The 17,102-nt window shown below is 47.2% G+C and overlaps 1 protein-coding gene across 2 annotated transcripts in view; it reads right to left on the bottom strand.

The window, feature by feature from the left end:
* Nucleotides 1-17,102, bottom strand: part of MEAF6 (MYST/Esa1 associated factor 6) — a 154,081-nt gene that overhangs the window by 62,163 nt on the left and 74,816 nt on the right. For both annotated transcript variants that reach the window (XM_086956454.1, XM_086956455.1), the window contains exon 5: nt 3,265-3,454. In XM_086956454.1, coding sequence (XP_086812580.1) covers nt 3,265-3,454 — 190 coding nt within the window. The remainder of the gene's footprint in view (nt 1-3,264; nt 3,455-17,102) is intronic.

The raw sequence follows: 17,102 nt of genomic DNA, 5'->3' as shown, positions 1-17,102 counted from the left end.
TTACATAGTCATCCAACGGTTCCGCAGGTGTGTTGTCATGAGGCAACTCGCCTTCTTCTCTTCCATCCTCGTTCGAAGAGGAAGTATCCCGCTCCTCTTGTGGTGTGGGTTCTGCAGTGTGTCTTGGCGACACTGGAGGCTGCGGTGGTGGAGGCGTAGGTACGTCCACTGGTACGGGAGGTACAATTGGAGTGGACAGTGTAGGTGGGAACCTTTGGCGATAGTCTGCCAACATGGCCTGTAAGTCCTGTATCAACGAAGGAGGAAGATGACTTGACTCCTCCGAACGTGGAGCTCTGTATGGTTGTCTATAGAAAGGTGTAGACAAATCTTGGTAGTAATGCTCCTGTATATCCTCTTCTTCATCCTCATCCTGACATTTTATTTGTAATTCGGACGGATGGCGTGCAATCCCAAAGGGACCCTCATCATCTCCATCATCCTGATCAGATTCCTCTTGTTCCACGTAGGTTTCTAAAATCTGCGATGGTAGCAGTGGAGAAAAATTGGAGTAGTCTTGTTTTATCTCAAAATGAGTATATGCTATAGGTGAGGCATGAGACACCTGAGGTAGAGAAGGTCAGGGTCTTGCAGGCGGAGTCTTGGTGATGACTGGACTCTTTGCTGGAATGGCCGTCTACGAGCTCGTTGTCGACGGACTCGTCGTCAATGAGATTGTCGTTGACGGTGGTACTGTAGATGGACTTGTTGTCGACGGGGCTGTCGTCGATGGACTCTTAGTCGACGAGGCTGTCGTCGTCGAGGCTGTCGTCGACGAGGCTGCCGTCGACGAGGCTGCCGTCGACGAGGCTGCCGTCGACGGGCTCTTAGATGATCCAGTCGCCGGCGGGCTCTTCGTCAACGAGATCTTCGTCGACTACGGGCTCCGTCGACGATAATTTTGACGTCGACTGGACTATTGTCGACGATGACTTCGTCGACGATGGAACTGTCGATGGAATGGTCGTCCACGATGATCTTGAAGAGATTAAAGAAATATCCTTAGCCCCTGAAGATTTCTTTGAGGAAACCTTGGCTGACACAATAGGTGAAGTAATAGTAGAGGTAGACACCGTAGCCGAAGAGCTTGAGGTGGTAGAAGTCACAGAGACTGTGTGAGAAGACACCAGAGAAAGTTTTTGCCTGTGCTTTACTCACAGTTTTAGTTGAAGATCCTGAAGGCGGAGAAGCTGGAGATTCACAAGGAGGAGAGGATAACCTCCTTGAGGGTTCTGAAGCTCTATGAGAGGATTTGTGTTGTTTTTTCCTCTCAGGAGAAGAGCTATCTCTGTATCTGGCTCTTTTGCTGGATGTAGAAGCTCTGTCCTCATCATCTGTGGAAGATGATTTGAGCCAAAGAAGAACCCTTGCCTCCCTGTCCCTGGTGGTCTTGGCAGGGAAGGTGCGGCAAATCCTGCGATCCTTCACAATGTGATTGGGATGCAGGTAGTAGATGCAGTCCTTATGCTGATCATCTACATGGACCCTCTTTTTATCACAGGTCCTGCAGGCCTTGAAAAGGGCTTTCTTCTCAGACATTCTGTAGAAAAAAGTTGAAAACTAAGTAGGCACTCAGGGAGACTCCCTTCCACACGACGTGTAGTGAAAATTTGAGGAGAACTGCCTCTGCTGGGAAGGTTCTGGAGGGTGCTGACAGCTGATTGGTTGGGACTACTTTCAGTTCTTTACATATAATGAGGTAGATAGGCTGCTGAGTTTGGGGCCTTTTGGGGCCTATAGTCTTGTCAGCCTACTACAGATTATTCTAAGGCACTGCTTTTGTATATATAATTACTGTGGGACTCACGCCTCGGCGACGGGGAATGATTCAGGCATGTGAATCTATGAAAGATACCCCAATACTGAATAAGTAGCAAGTCTACATGTCCTTGACAAAGATTACATCAATGTAGGGAGAAACAATTACTGCGGTTTCTTACGGTCTTTTAGCATCTCCTTTGCAAAATGAGAATGTGAACTGGGGAAGAATATGCCTAAATCCATTTGAACAAGGCTCTAAATTATATCAGTTAGAACAATTACATATAAGTAGAAATTAAAGTAAGAGCTTTCGGATGAACTCTCCAAAAATGTGAGATTCTGTTACCAAAAAAAAAGAAAGTTATTAATAAAGACAATAAAAGAATACTCTTGTCTAGGCAATTTGTCCAGTGAGGTTAATGTTGAGAAGTAGGTTAGTTTAACTACAGTCATAAACAAGCGTCTTAATTCACTTTGAAATGTTTATAAAGATATAGCTCCTCCTACTCTTCGTTATGTGATCATTTGTGTCCCCTTAGAAAAAGTACCATTCCTAGACACACTGGAAGGTAGGGGACTTGATGAAGCATGTCCAGCCAGACAGTTAATCTAGATAAGGGTCTGAAAGGTATCATCTCCAAGGCCTACACCACACATACTAGATTCCGGCACAACATTTCCAGGGGTTCACCAGGGACTCTCCAGAAATAATCTTTCAAGCACTGGCTAAGGATGAAAATCTCACTGGTTTAATTATAACTTGAATTTGGCTCTGAAAAAGGAGAAGGAGAATTGTTACTGATTGGAATGTTATGAAAATAGTAGAAAAGACAGCAGAGCCTTGAAGGTCAACTGAAACATTGCCAATGCGTCCCTCACCTACGCCTAGCATGATCTTCCTCCTCTCCAAACACTTTGTAGACAATAATCTTGTATTTAAATCATCCCAATGTTGCAAGGTTTTTTCTAATACCTATATACTAAAGTACTTCACATGGAAATCAAAAGGGCAAACTGGAACAATGCACCATATCCAATAGCATCTGTAAGCTCTGTGCGGTTAGGTCTAAGATTATGTTTTTCTGTCTAAAATTTGGAGTCCCTAAAAGATACTTGTGACATGCATGGTTAAAAACATTTAAATAATCCACCACACCCATTTGTAATCTGGAGAAAGACCACACTCATTTGCAATTTGGAGAAAGTAATGATTTGCCTTAGTTATTTTAGAGGGTTTATGATTGATCTGTAAGAAAATATATGCAAATTAAATTTATGTTTTTTCTTATGATTTTTATATATTTTTCCCTCTGTATAGTATTCTCATCTTTTATGTATACTATTTCGCTTATTTAAAGGGCTACACCAATTAATGTCAACTATTTGATAGGTTGATTATGGAAGACCAAGTAGTATGCACTTTTCCAAGCGCAATGACACTTTTTTGGCCTCTACATCATGAAACAAATCGAACACACCATATATATAATTCGCAACACATACCTGTGTCGGTTTTTATTTTTCCGTTTCTTGTGGCTGCTGTGATGGCTTCCTGAAGAGGCAGAGGCGGCAGCTTTCTGAGGTTTCACCCCCTGCACTGAGGCTTCCACATCTTCTGTTTCCTCATGGCTTGGCTCATTTTCTTGGTTCTGAAAGTCTGGTGAATTATCACTTTCAGTTCCGCTTCCAGGTTCTGGGGATCAAAAAGATTTTGCACCTAAATTATTATATTTTTAACCTGTCATTGTACCCAAGGCAAACATGTTCAGGTCTTTCATAAACAATGTCAGAAATGTTTTATCAGCATTGTACTTACATAGAGTATGCAAAACAGAACATAGATTCTGACATGCTCGGTTACACATCTGAACTTCAATCAATAAAATATAATGTAATTTTCATTTGCAAACGCCATTGAGCAACAGAAAGAGGAAAAGTACATTGTAGTCATTAATGAACGGTGGTGGTGGTGATCAACTCCCTACGGCACAGACAAGTGTGGGAATGTTAGCAGAAATGAGACATGATGAAACAGGTCATTTGGACCTTGTAGTCAACCTGCCAAAGTTGTGGAGGATCATCCGTCCTATTGAGAGACCCATACCTATCTTTACTGTGAAAGAAGCCACTGCTGGGATGTATGGCAAAACAACGCATGACTTTTCCATGCAGCCACGCATGGTATAAGAAGAGAAGTAAAACCCACACAAAGTTTAATTGATTTACTAAACATATTCTTTTCTTTTTTGGGGGTTGGTGGGGCAAACTCCCCATTTTTAGGTTGAGCCTAGCAGCATGCATGCTCTGCGAGGCGTACTGTATTTACTTCTATGGGCTTTGGCATGTGCTCGCTGTCAACTAGTTAAAATGTATGTCCTTCCGAAAAGCTATCTTCTCTATGGTTTCTTGTGGGTATATGTACCACCTTTTTGTGTCTTACTCTCCCGCTGGAGGATAGGCCTAGTATTATATCCTTTCTCTGGAGGGGCTTTCTGTAGTGTTTGTGGACTCTTTTTCTAAACAGCTGCTCTTCACATCTGCAAATGCTCGCTCCCTCTCTGCGCTTAAGTCATAGCTACAGCTCCCCCACACCTCCCAAGCTCCGGCCTCGCTCCACATCTGATCATTATGATAAAAGGTAGGCGCTGGAATTCCAGGAAGCAGCTTTACGTTAAGGCCGGTGCCGCTGTTCTTTCCCCTGTTGTTAATTACTCCCGCTGTCGGTGTTGCCTTTAGCCCCTCCCTCCTATGCTGCCTGCCTTCTAGCCCCCTCCCGTTGTTTCACGGAATCGGTGTGGCGACACCTGTGATTTCAAGTATACTTAAAACAAAACCCCATGTGAAATCTCTGCCCTAAAACCTGATCCTTGTGTTTACCTCGTACAACCTCCTGCACCACAACCAACTTTGTGTTGGGCAACTGTATTCAGTCATCCTTAAGCTACTCCCCTCCTTATGAGCTGCATGTTGAACCAGAAGTGTATAACGCGCATGCAGCAGGAAAACAAGCATGGCAGCACCAGTCAGCAAGAGGTGAGAAAGTGAAGGACAGACTTGTTTTTCTTACCAGGCTACTGTGTGCACTGGCACCTCTCCTTCAGGTTAAGTCCTAGTAAGAAATGTGGAAATTCCTCTTTCCACTTCCAGCAGCAGGCAGGAGGGTGGCTGTTCCCCAGTCAGATGTGTAATCCCATCTGTACAAAGTGTCAGACCCCCATTGTTTCTTCCCTAGGATCCTTATTATAGGCGGTGAACCTTTCTGGCTCAGCTGCGATGCTCATTGATATCAGAAGCAAGTGCCTGGCTACCCTTCCTGCCACCCCCGGATGTGAAAGGAGGAAGTGAGTTATCTCGCCCACCAGCACACAATATTCAGGCCGTCCCGTCACTTTGAAAATGGCTTGTGCCTGGTACAGGTGGGGGTCTCGATGGCTGAGCCTGGGACCGACAGCTGCACAGATACAGAGCGGGCACTCTAGTTCTAATGGCTCCTGTTTCTCGGAAGCCTTTCCCATGCTGCCCCACCCAGGATGGGCACAGAGGTCGAGAGAGAAGCCTCAAAGGCCGGACGCTTTTGTAAGGTGACACCCATCCTCTGCTGCTAGCAGCAGATGACAGCTCCCGGTTTACACTCCAAATTTGGGCAGGAATACTTGTTAGAATAGGAGGTGTGCCCACTCTGCTTACTCCACCCCTAGGGTGGGGGAGGCGAAGTGAAACATCTTTCAGTCCCCGTCACCTTGAAGAGGGGGAAACCCATTCAATCAGGGCTAGGACTATGCCTCCTCCCACAGAAGGGTGGCATAATTGAGGGTGTAGTCACACTAGGTAAGGTGCCTATTGGCACTATCTGAAACTCCCTTAAAACGCTCCTAAGTTTAGTATTTAGGTGACTCCCTCAGACCTGGAAACTAGTTCCTGCCACCCTAAGAAGAAGGGAGAACAAGCATTTGCAATGCAATAGGTCTCGCATTTACGTAAGTTTGAGCTATTTGCACTGTAAAGAACAATGCCTTTTATTTATGTTTTGGTTTTCAAAACATAAATAAAAGGCATTGTCATTTACAATGCCAATAGCTTAAACTCGCGTAAATGTGAGTCCTATTGCATTGCAAATTCTTGTGAAAATGCTTGTTTTAAGCAGGTAAAAAAAACTAGCGCAGTTTCCCTAAAGCAGGCGCCGCACTAAGTATTAAAGTTTTAAAATAAATGAAAAAAGTAAACTGAGCCCGGTGTCCCTGAAGCGGATGCAGTGCTCAGCACACAAGTTAGAGCGCATAGCACTGTATTAGAAAATCGGCCACCATTGTCCCCATCTCTTTAAATAAACAAAATAGTGCTCATCCCTTTAACCCCTTTCCTGCGGCCGCAATTTTGCGGCAGTGCAGCACTTCCGCAAAATGAGCGTGGCTGCATCGGCCGTTGGCCGACGGCAGCACTAGCGAGATAGTGGTACCATTTGCCAACGGCCGACAGAAGCACAGAAGGGGTTAAATTGCGGACCTTGTAGCAAGCCGAATAAAAGGTCTAGTCTTTATGGTAAGGAACAAAACGGAGACAAGGCGGTACACCTAGGCGGGACTAACAAGCCTATTTCCGAATCAGAAACCTGCATTTAGGAAGGACACTGACACAAGCTAATGACAAATATGGGTGGAGTGGGCAGGGCTTCCACTGTATACTCTAATACAGCATGCCTCGCAGAGCATGCCGCTAGGCTAGACTCAAAAAGGGAGAAGACTATGTAGTGCATCGAAGCCGAAAGAAGACTACTGACTTGGCCCCAACCCTGCTGGCCTGTCTCCAGCTTTATGGACCTTTCCAGAATCCAAGGTAGACTCCTGCTGTTCAACAAAGACCAGAGACTTCAGAGGACAATGGATCTGTCCTCAAGAAACCTACACAAAGGAATCTGGTGCCCTTCGGAACGCGAGTCCTGCCCACTACGCACCGGACGCCTTTGGCTCATGTCCAGTTGGCCAGCGATCCTGACCTCAAGTCCAGCGTTAGCGGACTCCTCCTGGACTCGACGACGCCTCCACCTGCAGACTGAATCCAGAGGCACACACGAGTGGTTCCGGCAAGAAGAGTCTGACATCAAAGGACACCCCTGCGCCTGAATTCCCTGGGCCCTGGTGAGCTGAACAGACGGTGCCCCTGCACCCGTCTACTTACCGCGGCTGTCGCTGTGCTCCTTCCAACAGCCTCCGGTGCAACGCCTGCCGCCGGTTTGTAAAACCGGGATCTCCCACTGAAAAGCATTGGGCACCCGACGCTGTATTTGCACCCTGCACCTGGTGTGTGTTTGGTGTGGCTTTGTGGGTCCCTCGTGCTTGCTGTAACCCCCAAAGCTTAGCCCCTGCAACCTGTTTACCTACCTGCAAACAGTGTGGCTTCGAGCACCCCAGTCACCATTGAATTGCATTGGGCCCATCACAAAATTTGACCTCCACACCTGGCCTCCCCTGTGCCGCTGGTGGAACAGACTTTTTGCTTACCTGAACCTTGCCCCCCGCTGACTTTAAGACTGGAACTGTACGTTGGGTACTTACCCATAAAACCACTTTGTTGTTTTCCTCCATATGAGAATATTGAACTGATTGAAAATTGTCGACTTCAAAAAGACTAAAGTATTTTTCCTGAAAAATATACTTATCTTTCAGCGAAGATCTTGGTCTGATAATAAAACTTGAACAAAGCTTATTTGTCCAAAATTCGTGTGGATCTCCTTTTTAGGTTATGTGATCCTTATGGGTCTGTGTGTGTGCAATAAATGTATTACACTAATCTGTGTTTAGCCTGAGGCTGCTCACCCACACTACCACTAATAGAGCACTATGGGTTTGCATTGAGCCCTGTACACTTCTGGGTAATCTCTGGACTCTGTTCATGCTATAACGACCTAGTGGTATACCATATACAGAGCCAGCTTCCTACAGTTGATATGTCTGGGGAGCAGCCATTCACGTATCCGCTATGTGGTCCCACTATGCTAAGTGTAATACTGGAAGCCAACCCCACTTTTTAGCCACATCACATGCTAAGATTTTGGAACCAAAACTTATAAAAGAGAAAAGCAAAACTAAAGTCCCAATAGACTGCAGTCAGCTAATAGACCTATACTGGCTCAACTGGTCACATGGCATTTAGCAACTGCACTGCACAGCAGTCACCTGTGAAGAGCATCTTTGAAAGACATCACTAAAAAAACCACTTTTTGGAGTGCCCATGGCACTAAAGTCTGAGAAAACCCAAATCTTTTAATTTGTAGATTCCCCCCCACCCATATTGAGCTGGTATTTGGTCCCTGGCAGGACAGTGCTAGACCACGTTCGACTCCAAGACGCCTTCAGTCTGTGTAGTGTCAAGGAAGCTTAAGGTTAACCATAAATTAACATTTTCCAGGGATTTTAATTTTGCTCCAGCCATATCAGGTTCAAGAAAGTTAAGAATTGCTTAAGTAACAGTGTAGTGGCAATTACAATAGCTATACAGTGTGTTAAAAAGCAGGACAATTTAAGAGAGATTTTCAATATAAACATATCGGTGGCCATAAACTCCGAAGCCTCCATCAAAGTAGTCTTTAATGGCCTCCAGATTCACCTTACAGCTTGTTAATCAAACTTTGGTGTTGTAGGTTAAAATGGACATCATTGTATTTATTTGATTTCTATTGTGCTAATAAATCATTTAAGCTACTTAGCCAGGCATGCTTTCCTAAAGGCGAGCAGTGTATGTCAAGTTTACGATTAAAATGAACTTTCTTGAACCTGATACGGCTGGGGCAAAATAAAATCCCATAGAGAATGCTAATTTTTTTCGTAAGCTGGACTTACAAGTGGTGTTATTCACCAATGAATAAGCCTCTAATCCAAAACCCTACTAAAGGAAACTGACACACGGGATTGGTAGGAATGCTAAACCTGCCTTTCTGCAAGATCAGTGCAACCTTTCGAGTTTGTCCACTTCTACACTGCAGCACACATTCAGCTGTATCTCAATGTGGGGTTGTTCTCCAAGCCCAGCTGTGCATTTATGGTATTTAATATCTGTATTTTTCCCTTTATGTGGATTACTGGTGGCTAATCAGTTTGAATTGAGAGGCAAGGCGTTGTCATCTCTCTGGGTATACAGCACATTCCGTGCGTCATTGTCACAGAGTGTGCAGCTATAAACTAACTTGCACGTAACCTTATTTGTTCTATTTTGAATGAGACACTACTGAAAAACACTGTAATGGCTTCACAAAGCACAATAGACAGGAATGGGTGGCCGGTAGTGGACTAAAGATATATGATGTAGAGTGGTTGGGTGGAGCAGGAAATGCTATTTGAAAGAGACCAGCATAATAAAATTAGTGTTTTCTTTCCATGTTACAAGGAAATTATGTTAAGATTTAATATGTTGAACCTCAAGTACAATAGGGTGGGAAAACACGTTTACATGGACTATGTGCAGATGCAGGAAGTGCCCAATTTTTGCATGCCATTTGATTCAACTTTGCCTGAAGTGCACTCGCTTTCTGGTAACCAGGACGCCTGTGCCAGTGTTCTTTGCCAAAAACAAGGTAACTGTGCAATTGTTTCACAATTGGCAAGCCCTTTAGCACCCCTGCAAGTCCTAAGTAAATGGTACCTAGGGCAAGAGGGTCCCTAAGGGCTGCCACATGTATTGTGCCACCCTAAGGGACCGACCACCAGACTCCTGCAGACTGCCACTGCAGGCTGCGTGAAATGGTGCAGACAAAAGTGAAAATACTAAATGGCACACTCCCTGTGTGCTATGCCTACCGACTATTTGTAAATCACCCCTACAGTAAGCATAGGCAGATATGCCTGTGTAGTATCCAGTCCAATTGCTAGATAGTACAAGTGAACTGGGAAGCCATCTTGAGTACATGTACTGGGGACTGGTCATTCTGAGTTCCCCATCTACATGATGACTTCACTGAAACACCTGGTCTTAATAAATCCTTACTGATGGCAGTAGTGGATTTATTAAGACATGCACCCAGGGGCACCTTAAAGGTGTCCCCTAAAAACCTACCGACCTCGTGTGTGCTGGCTGACTGGCATCAACCAGACTGCCACCACATGTTTGAGCCCCATGGAGGTGAGAGCCCAAGCTCTCGGAGGTCAGAAACCATGCCGGCTCTGGCGAGAGGTGTTGTCACCTCCTCAAAACAGGATGGCTAGTAATCAGCATATCAAGGGATGAGGCTTCAAAGATCCCTGCTGCCTTTGATTAGTGACCTCAACTTCTTCCAGACAGGGGAAATAACAACCCCTGCCCAGGGCCCATTTGGCATCAGGGCAGGCGGGAAAGTTAACTAGTCAGGAGGCGTGTTCACTATCAGGCTAGTTACACCCCTAAAGTGGGCTGCCTGAAGTGAACACAAAAAGTACAATTTCACCCACTTGGTTTTTGGGGAAATTAGATTCACTCGGTCACGGTTATGCCCACTCCTCACAGGAAGTGGTCATATAAGGGGTGTAGACACCCAAAAGATTTGTAATATGTAGCCCATTGGGTACTACCTTGCACCCACCTCAATGCCCCTAAATTGAGTATTAGGTGGCACCACTGACCCCCGAAATCCAGATTCAACGAACACAAGAAGAAAAGGACAAAGAAGATCGATGAAACGAAAACGGAGGACAAGCTACGAACACTTTGGTGCCAAACACTGCCTACCTGCATGTGTCCCGACAATCACAACAAACCAACCTGTCTGGCTGCTGTACGGCTTCTAAGAACCACAGTGGGCTGCCAGCACTTCGCAAATTGCCAGCAATCTCCCTTGGAGTAGATAAGCTACTGCCCTGCAGCTTTCAGGCACCAAACAGCAAATTCTGGCCCACTGCTCTGCAGCCCAGAGGTTCCACCAAAGCAGCCGTCGCCCTGGAAGAGGTCTCCGTGCTCCAGAAGGTCAGATTCATCACCCCACCAAGTAAGTAGATGAGAGGACCAACCGGAGCTGCACAGCATCAATACCCAGGGTACCGGACCCCTTGCAGCAACCAAAGCATGTTTGAGTCCATTCCGGACTCCAATGACCTCAAGACCGAGCAGATGTCAAGGGACATCTGCACAGCAGAGAACGTTCTTTGAGAGTGGCCCAGCTGTCCTGTTTTTGCCCCCTCAGCTGGCAATACCAACAACCGCAAGTGCCCATGAAACACAAGCCCAGCAGTCCTAACTACTCTGCACCCGAACGCCCCATCCTGGGTTTCCAAGAACCAACTATGGTTCCTTGTTCCTAGGACCCTCACAAACCAAGCCCCCCGTTGGGAGCTCCTAAACTTGTTCGCAAGCCTCCCATTGTTGCCTGTTTCTAGGTGCCCCCCTCCTCCCCACCCTTTGGTGTAGCGTGCAAAGCTACTCACCCGACCAGCACATATAGGTGCTGGTTGGGTGGGTAGCTTTGCACACTACACCAAAGGGTCGGGAGGAGACACTTGTTCCCAATCCTCTCATTGTAGCCTGTTTCTAGGTGCCCCCTCCTCCCCACCCTTTGGTGTAGCCTGCAAAGCTACTCACCTGACCAGCACCAATAGGTGCTGGTCAGGTGGGTAGCTTTGCACACTACACTAAAGGGTGGGGAGGAGAAACGTTTTCCCAAGCCTCCCATTATAGCCTGTTTCTAGGTGCCCCCCTCCTACCCACCCTTTGGTGCAGTGTGCAAAGCTACCCACCCGACCAGCACCTATAGGTGCTGGTCGGGTGGGTAGCTTTGCACACTACACCAAAGGGTGGGGAGGCACCTAGAAACAGGCTACAATGGGAGGCTTGGGAACAAGTTTAGGCGCTCCCAACGGGGGGCTTGGTTTGTGAGGGGGCCGCTAAAGACTAACTGCTGGTGGTTCTTTGGAGCTTGGCCCCTTGCCACCTAAAGTCAAGAAGGGGACCCCCCCCAGATGCCTACTGCAAGTAACTGTATGCAGTATATGCCTTTTTTCCCATATGAAAGTATTGCTGCGTAAATAAGTATTTAAGTGAACATTTTACTTACCTGTAAAAATCTATATCTTGTAAAGTACTTATGTGACACCAAAATTCTTGGTGTTGAAATCAATAATAAAAATATATGTGCTATTTTTCTAAATTGGTCTTTGTTTTATTCTGGAGTGCGTGCCTCATTTATTGCCTCAGTGAGTACAACAAATGGTTAGCACTACCCTCGGACAAGCCTAAACTGATAGTCCACACTACCACAAAAGAGAGCATTTGGGTTTGTTACTTGTGCCTCTGTAAACCAATTGGAGTTGCCTTGACTCTCAGCACAGTGTACCTCGTTTTGGTACACTAAATAGAGAGCCAGCTTCCTACAGCAGATATGTGCAATATGCGCAATGAAGAATAGTGGGTAGGTGGCTTTTAAACTGCAGGCAGACCAACATGCTTAATATGAAACATTCTTCATCAACTCAGTTTAAAAAAAAATCTTTTCTTTTTTCCATGGACAGATCTTGAATCAGCTCGACTATAGAACAATTAAAATAGTTGTCATCGATCAAATGGTCCACTCAGTCGACTGCTGCTGCATATTTTAATATGAAGAAAAGTCATGTTTAAATCATTCTAAAGTGTAACAATTTCAGTAAACTGAATTTGGAAACAATACAGGAGAGATCAATTTGTTTAACTTTCCATGTATTACAGTTTTAAGGGGGCGACAAAGCAATGCGGACGAGGCAGTACCGGTGAAGCACACAGGTGTTAAATTAACACAGAATTCCGTAGGTCGGAAGGAGAAAACTGGATACCACATTCACTCTCATGGAGTGGTTAAACAAAAGAAAAAAGAAATGCTTCAAAGTTCAGCAGCAGAAGGACACAAGTAATGCACCAATGCTCCACGGGATGGATAAACGCACAAAAAGGCAGGAAAGCCCACACACACACCGAGTAATAAGCAACCAAAAGTAAGCAGTGGGCGAACTGTAAGCTAATAGAATATCTTGCAACCGAAAGCACATGCTCTGTCTAGTAGGCTGTAACATAAAAACTGATTAAAATCTTCAACCTACCAAACATAGTTAATAGATGCTGCATACTTAAAGACACAAAGAGAGCGAAACGGTAATGAAAAAGAAACTAGCCCTTCACGGAACTAAACAAGTAAAAGTGATGCTTATCCACAAACTGAACCAACTCAAGGGACCACACCTAACGCCAAAGGGAACCCATATTCCCGCCCAGAGGTCAAATAGTATCCTTTCTCAGTTTTATAACCCATGTATTGCAACATCTTGGATAAACAAAGTAATGCCACCAAGTGGCCCTAACTACATATTCAGTAAAAACAAATAATTAAATTGCAACAAAACAAACAGTAAAAATGTGGCACACTTTTAAACAGGATTACTCATGGCTGGTATCACCAAAAGCATTTTTTTTACTATCTCCGTCAATGCAGAAGGTGCCTCGAAAACCTCCTCCTCAAGCAGGATTTGATAATTTCCTTTGAAAAAATTGCCTTTCTTCCAAAATGAGCAAAGAGAACAGTAAGAGCACCTCCAATTTGACATATCAGGGGTTCTAATTTTGCCCTGTTGGTTTATGTAAAAGACAAAGGCCCTCATGTATCAATGCATTTCCCCATAGAGACAGATTCTGCAAAATCAGGCCACAAGTTTGATATATATATATATATATATATATATATATATATATATATGCAAGCTCCAAAGTGTGTCCATCAGTTTGGCTTCGCACTCGACCAACAGCAGCAGAGAGTAGGACTCTCTTTCCGGTACAGGCGGTTGCCGCTTGGATCACTCCGTGCAGGTGTGCCTGACGCGTTTCGAAAGCTCCTCAGCTTTCTCTTCAGAGGCTTTCACGGAGATTCACGCTCCCAATTTCAACAATGCACGCCCTCCAATAGGATGACGATGTTGGCTGAGCATTGTGGGAGCGGTAGTTCTTATGGATGCGGATATTGACTCAGGCAGGGGGTTCCGTCTTAAATCCCTGCTGTTACCCCACATGTTCGATGAGGTGTCTCCTCTTCGAGTGGTCCCCTTCTTTCGGGGAGGTGCAAAGCCCCGCGGCAGGACGGCCGCGTTATATGCAAGCTCCAAAGTGTGTCCATCAGTTTGGCTTCGCACTCGACCAACAGCAGCAGAGAGTAGGACTCTCTTTCCGGTACAGGCGGTTGCCGCTTGGATCACTCCGTGCAGGTGTGCCTGACGCGTTTCGAAAGCTCCTCAGCTTTCTCTTCAGAGGCTTTCACGGAGATTCACGCTCCCAATTTCAACAATGCACGCCCTCCAATAGGATGACGATGTTGGCTGAGCATTGTGGGAGCGGTAGTTCTTATGGATGCGGATATTGACTCAGGCAGGGGGTTCCGTCTTAAATCCCTGCTGTTACCCCACATGTTCGATGAGGTGTCTCCTCTTCGAGTGGTCCCCTTCTTTCGGGGAGGTGCAAAGCCCCGCGGCAGGACGGCCGCGTTATATGCAAGCTCCAAAGTGTGTCCATCAGTTTGGCTTCGCACTCGACCAACAGCAGCAGAGAGTAGGACTCTCTTTCCGGTACAGGCGGTTGCCGCTTGGATCACTCCGTGCAGGTGTGCCTGACGCGTTTCGAAAGCTCCTCAGCTTTCTCTTCAGAGGCTTTCACGGAGATTCACGCTCCCAATTTCAACAATGCACGCCCTCCAATAGGATGACGATGTTGGCTGAGCATTGTGGGAGCGGTAGTTCTTATGGATGCGGATATTGACTCAGGCAGGGGGTTCCGTCTTAAATCCCTGCTGTTACCCCACATGTTCGATGAGGTGTCTCCTCTTCGAGTGGTCCCCTTCTTTCGGGGAGGTGCAAAGCCCCGCGGCAGGACGGCCGCGTTATATGCAAGCTCCAAAGTGTGTCCATCAGTTTGGCTTCGCACTCGACCAACAGCAGCAGAGAGTAGGACTCTCTTTCCGGTACAGGCGGTTGCCGCTTGGATCACTCCGTGCAGGTGTGCCTGACGCGTTTCGAAAGCTCCTCAGCTTTCTCTTCAGAGGCTTTCACGGAGATTCACGCTCCCAATTTCAACAATGCACGCCCTCCAATAGGATGACGATGTTGGCTGAGCATTGTGGGAGCGGTAGTTCTTATGGATGCGGATATTGACTCAGGCAGGGGGTTCCGTCTTAAATCCCTGCTGTTACCCCACATGTTCGATGAGGTGTCTCCTCTTCGAGTGGTCCCCTTCTTTCGGGGAGGTGCAAAGCCCCGCGGCAGGACGGCCGCGTTATATGCAAGCTCCAAAGTGTGTCCATCAGTTTGGCTTCGCACTCGACCAACAGCAGCAGAGAGTAGGACTCTCTTTCCGGTACAGGCGGTTGCCGCTTGGATCACTCCGTGCAGGTGTGCCTGACGCGTTTCGAAAGCTCCTCAGCTTTCTCTTCAGAGGCTTTCACGGAGATTCACGCTCCCAATTTCAACAATGCACGCCCTCCAATAGGATGACGATGTTGGCTGAGCATTGTGGGAGCGGTAGTTCTTATGGATGCGGATATTGACTCAGGCAGGGGGTTCCGTCTTAAATCCCTGCTGTTACCCCACATGTTCGATGAGGTGTCTCCTCTTCGAGTGGTCCCCTTCTTTCGGGGAGGTGCAAAGCCCCGCGGCAGGACGGCCGCGTTATATGCAAGCTCCAAAGTGTGTCCATCAGTTTGGCTTCGCACTCGACCAACAGCAGCAGAGAGTAGGACTCTCTTTCCGGTACAGGCGGTTGCCGCTTGGATCACTCCGTGCAGGTGTGCCTGACGCGTTTCGAAAGCTCCTCAGCTTTCTCTTCAGAGGCTTTCACGGAGATTCACGCTCCCAATTTCAACAATGCACGCCCTCCAATAGGATGACGATGTTGGCTGAGCATTGTGGGAGCGGTAGTTCTTATGGATGCGGATATTGACTCAGGCAGGGGGTTCCGTCTTAAATCCCTGCTGTTACCCCACATGTTCGATGAGGTGTCTCCTCTTCGAGTGGTCCCCTTCTTTCGGGGAGGTGCAAAGCCCCGCGGCAGGACGGCCGCGTTATATGCAAGCTCCAAAGTGTGTCCATCAGTTTGGCTTCGCACTCGACCAACAGCAGCAGAGAGTAGGACTCTCTTTCCGGTACAGGCGGTTGCCGCTTGGATCACTCCGTGCAGGTGTGCCTGACGCGTTTCGAAAGCTCCTCAGCTTTCTCTTCAGAGGCTTTCACGGAGATTCACGCTCCCAATTTCAACAATGCACGCCCTCCAATAGGATGACGATGTTGGCTGAGCATTGTGGGAGCGGTAGTTCTTATGGATGCGGATATTGACTCAGGCAGGGGGTTCCGTCTTAAATCCCTGCTGTTACCCCACATGTTCGATGAGGTGTCTCCTCTTCGAGTGGTCCCCTTCTTTCGGGGAGGTGCAAAGCCCCGCGGCAGGACGGCCGCGTTATATGCAAGCTCCAAAGTGTGTCCATCAGTTTGGCTTCGCACTCGACCAACAGCAGCAGAGAGTAGGACTCTCTTTCCGGTACAGGCGGTTGCCGCTTGGATCACTCCGTGCAGGTGTGCCTGACGCGTTTCGAAAGCTCCTCAGCTTTCTCTTCAGAGGCTTTCACGGAGATTCACGCTCCCAATTTCAACAATGCACGCCCTCCAATAGGATGACGATGTTGGCTGAGCATTGTGGGAGCGGTAGTTCTTATGGATGCGGATATTGACTCAGGCAGGGGGTTCCGTCTTAAATCCCTGCTGTTACCCCACATGTTCGATGAGGTGTCTCCTCTTCGAGTGGTCCCCTTCTTTCGGGGAGGTGCAAAGCCCCGCGGCAGGACGGCCGCGTTATATGCAAGCTCCAAAGTGTGTCCATCAGTTTGGCTTCGCACTCGACCAACAGCAGCAGAAAGTAGGACTCTCTTTCCGGTACAGGCGGTTGCCGCTTGGATCACTCCGTGCAGGTGTGCCTGACGCGTTTCGAAAGCTCCTCAGCTTTCTCTTCAGAGGCTTTCACGGAGATTCACGCTCCCAATTTCAACAATGCACGCCCTCCAATAGGATGACGATGTTGGCTGAGCATTGTGGGAGCGGTAGTTCTTATGGATGCGGATATTGACTCAGGCAGGGGGTTCCGTCTTAAATCCCTGCTGTTACCCCACATGTTCGATGAGGTGTCTCCTCTTCGAGTGGTCCCCTTCTTTCGGGGAGGTGCAAAGCCCCGCGGCAGGACGGCCGCGTTATATGCAAGCTCCAAAGTGTGTCCATCAGTTTGGCTTCGCACTCGACCAACAGCAGCAGAGAGTAGGACTCTCTTTCCGGTACAGGCGGTTGCCGCTTGGATCACTCCGTGCAGGTGTGCCTGACGCGTTTCGAAAG

This window comes from Lissotriton vulgaris, chromosome 2_1 (genome assembly GCF_964263255.1).
Source record: "Lissotriton vulgaris chromosome 2_1, aLisVul1.2, whole genome shotgun sequence".
Taxonomy (NCBI): Eukaryota; Metazoa; Chordata; class Amphibia; order Caudata; family Salamandridae; genus Lissotriton; species Lissotriton vulgaris.
Note: the sequence above shows the minus strand (reverse complement) of the source record. Positions and strands in the feature narration are given on the sequence as shown.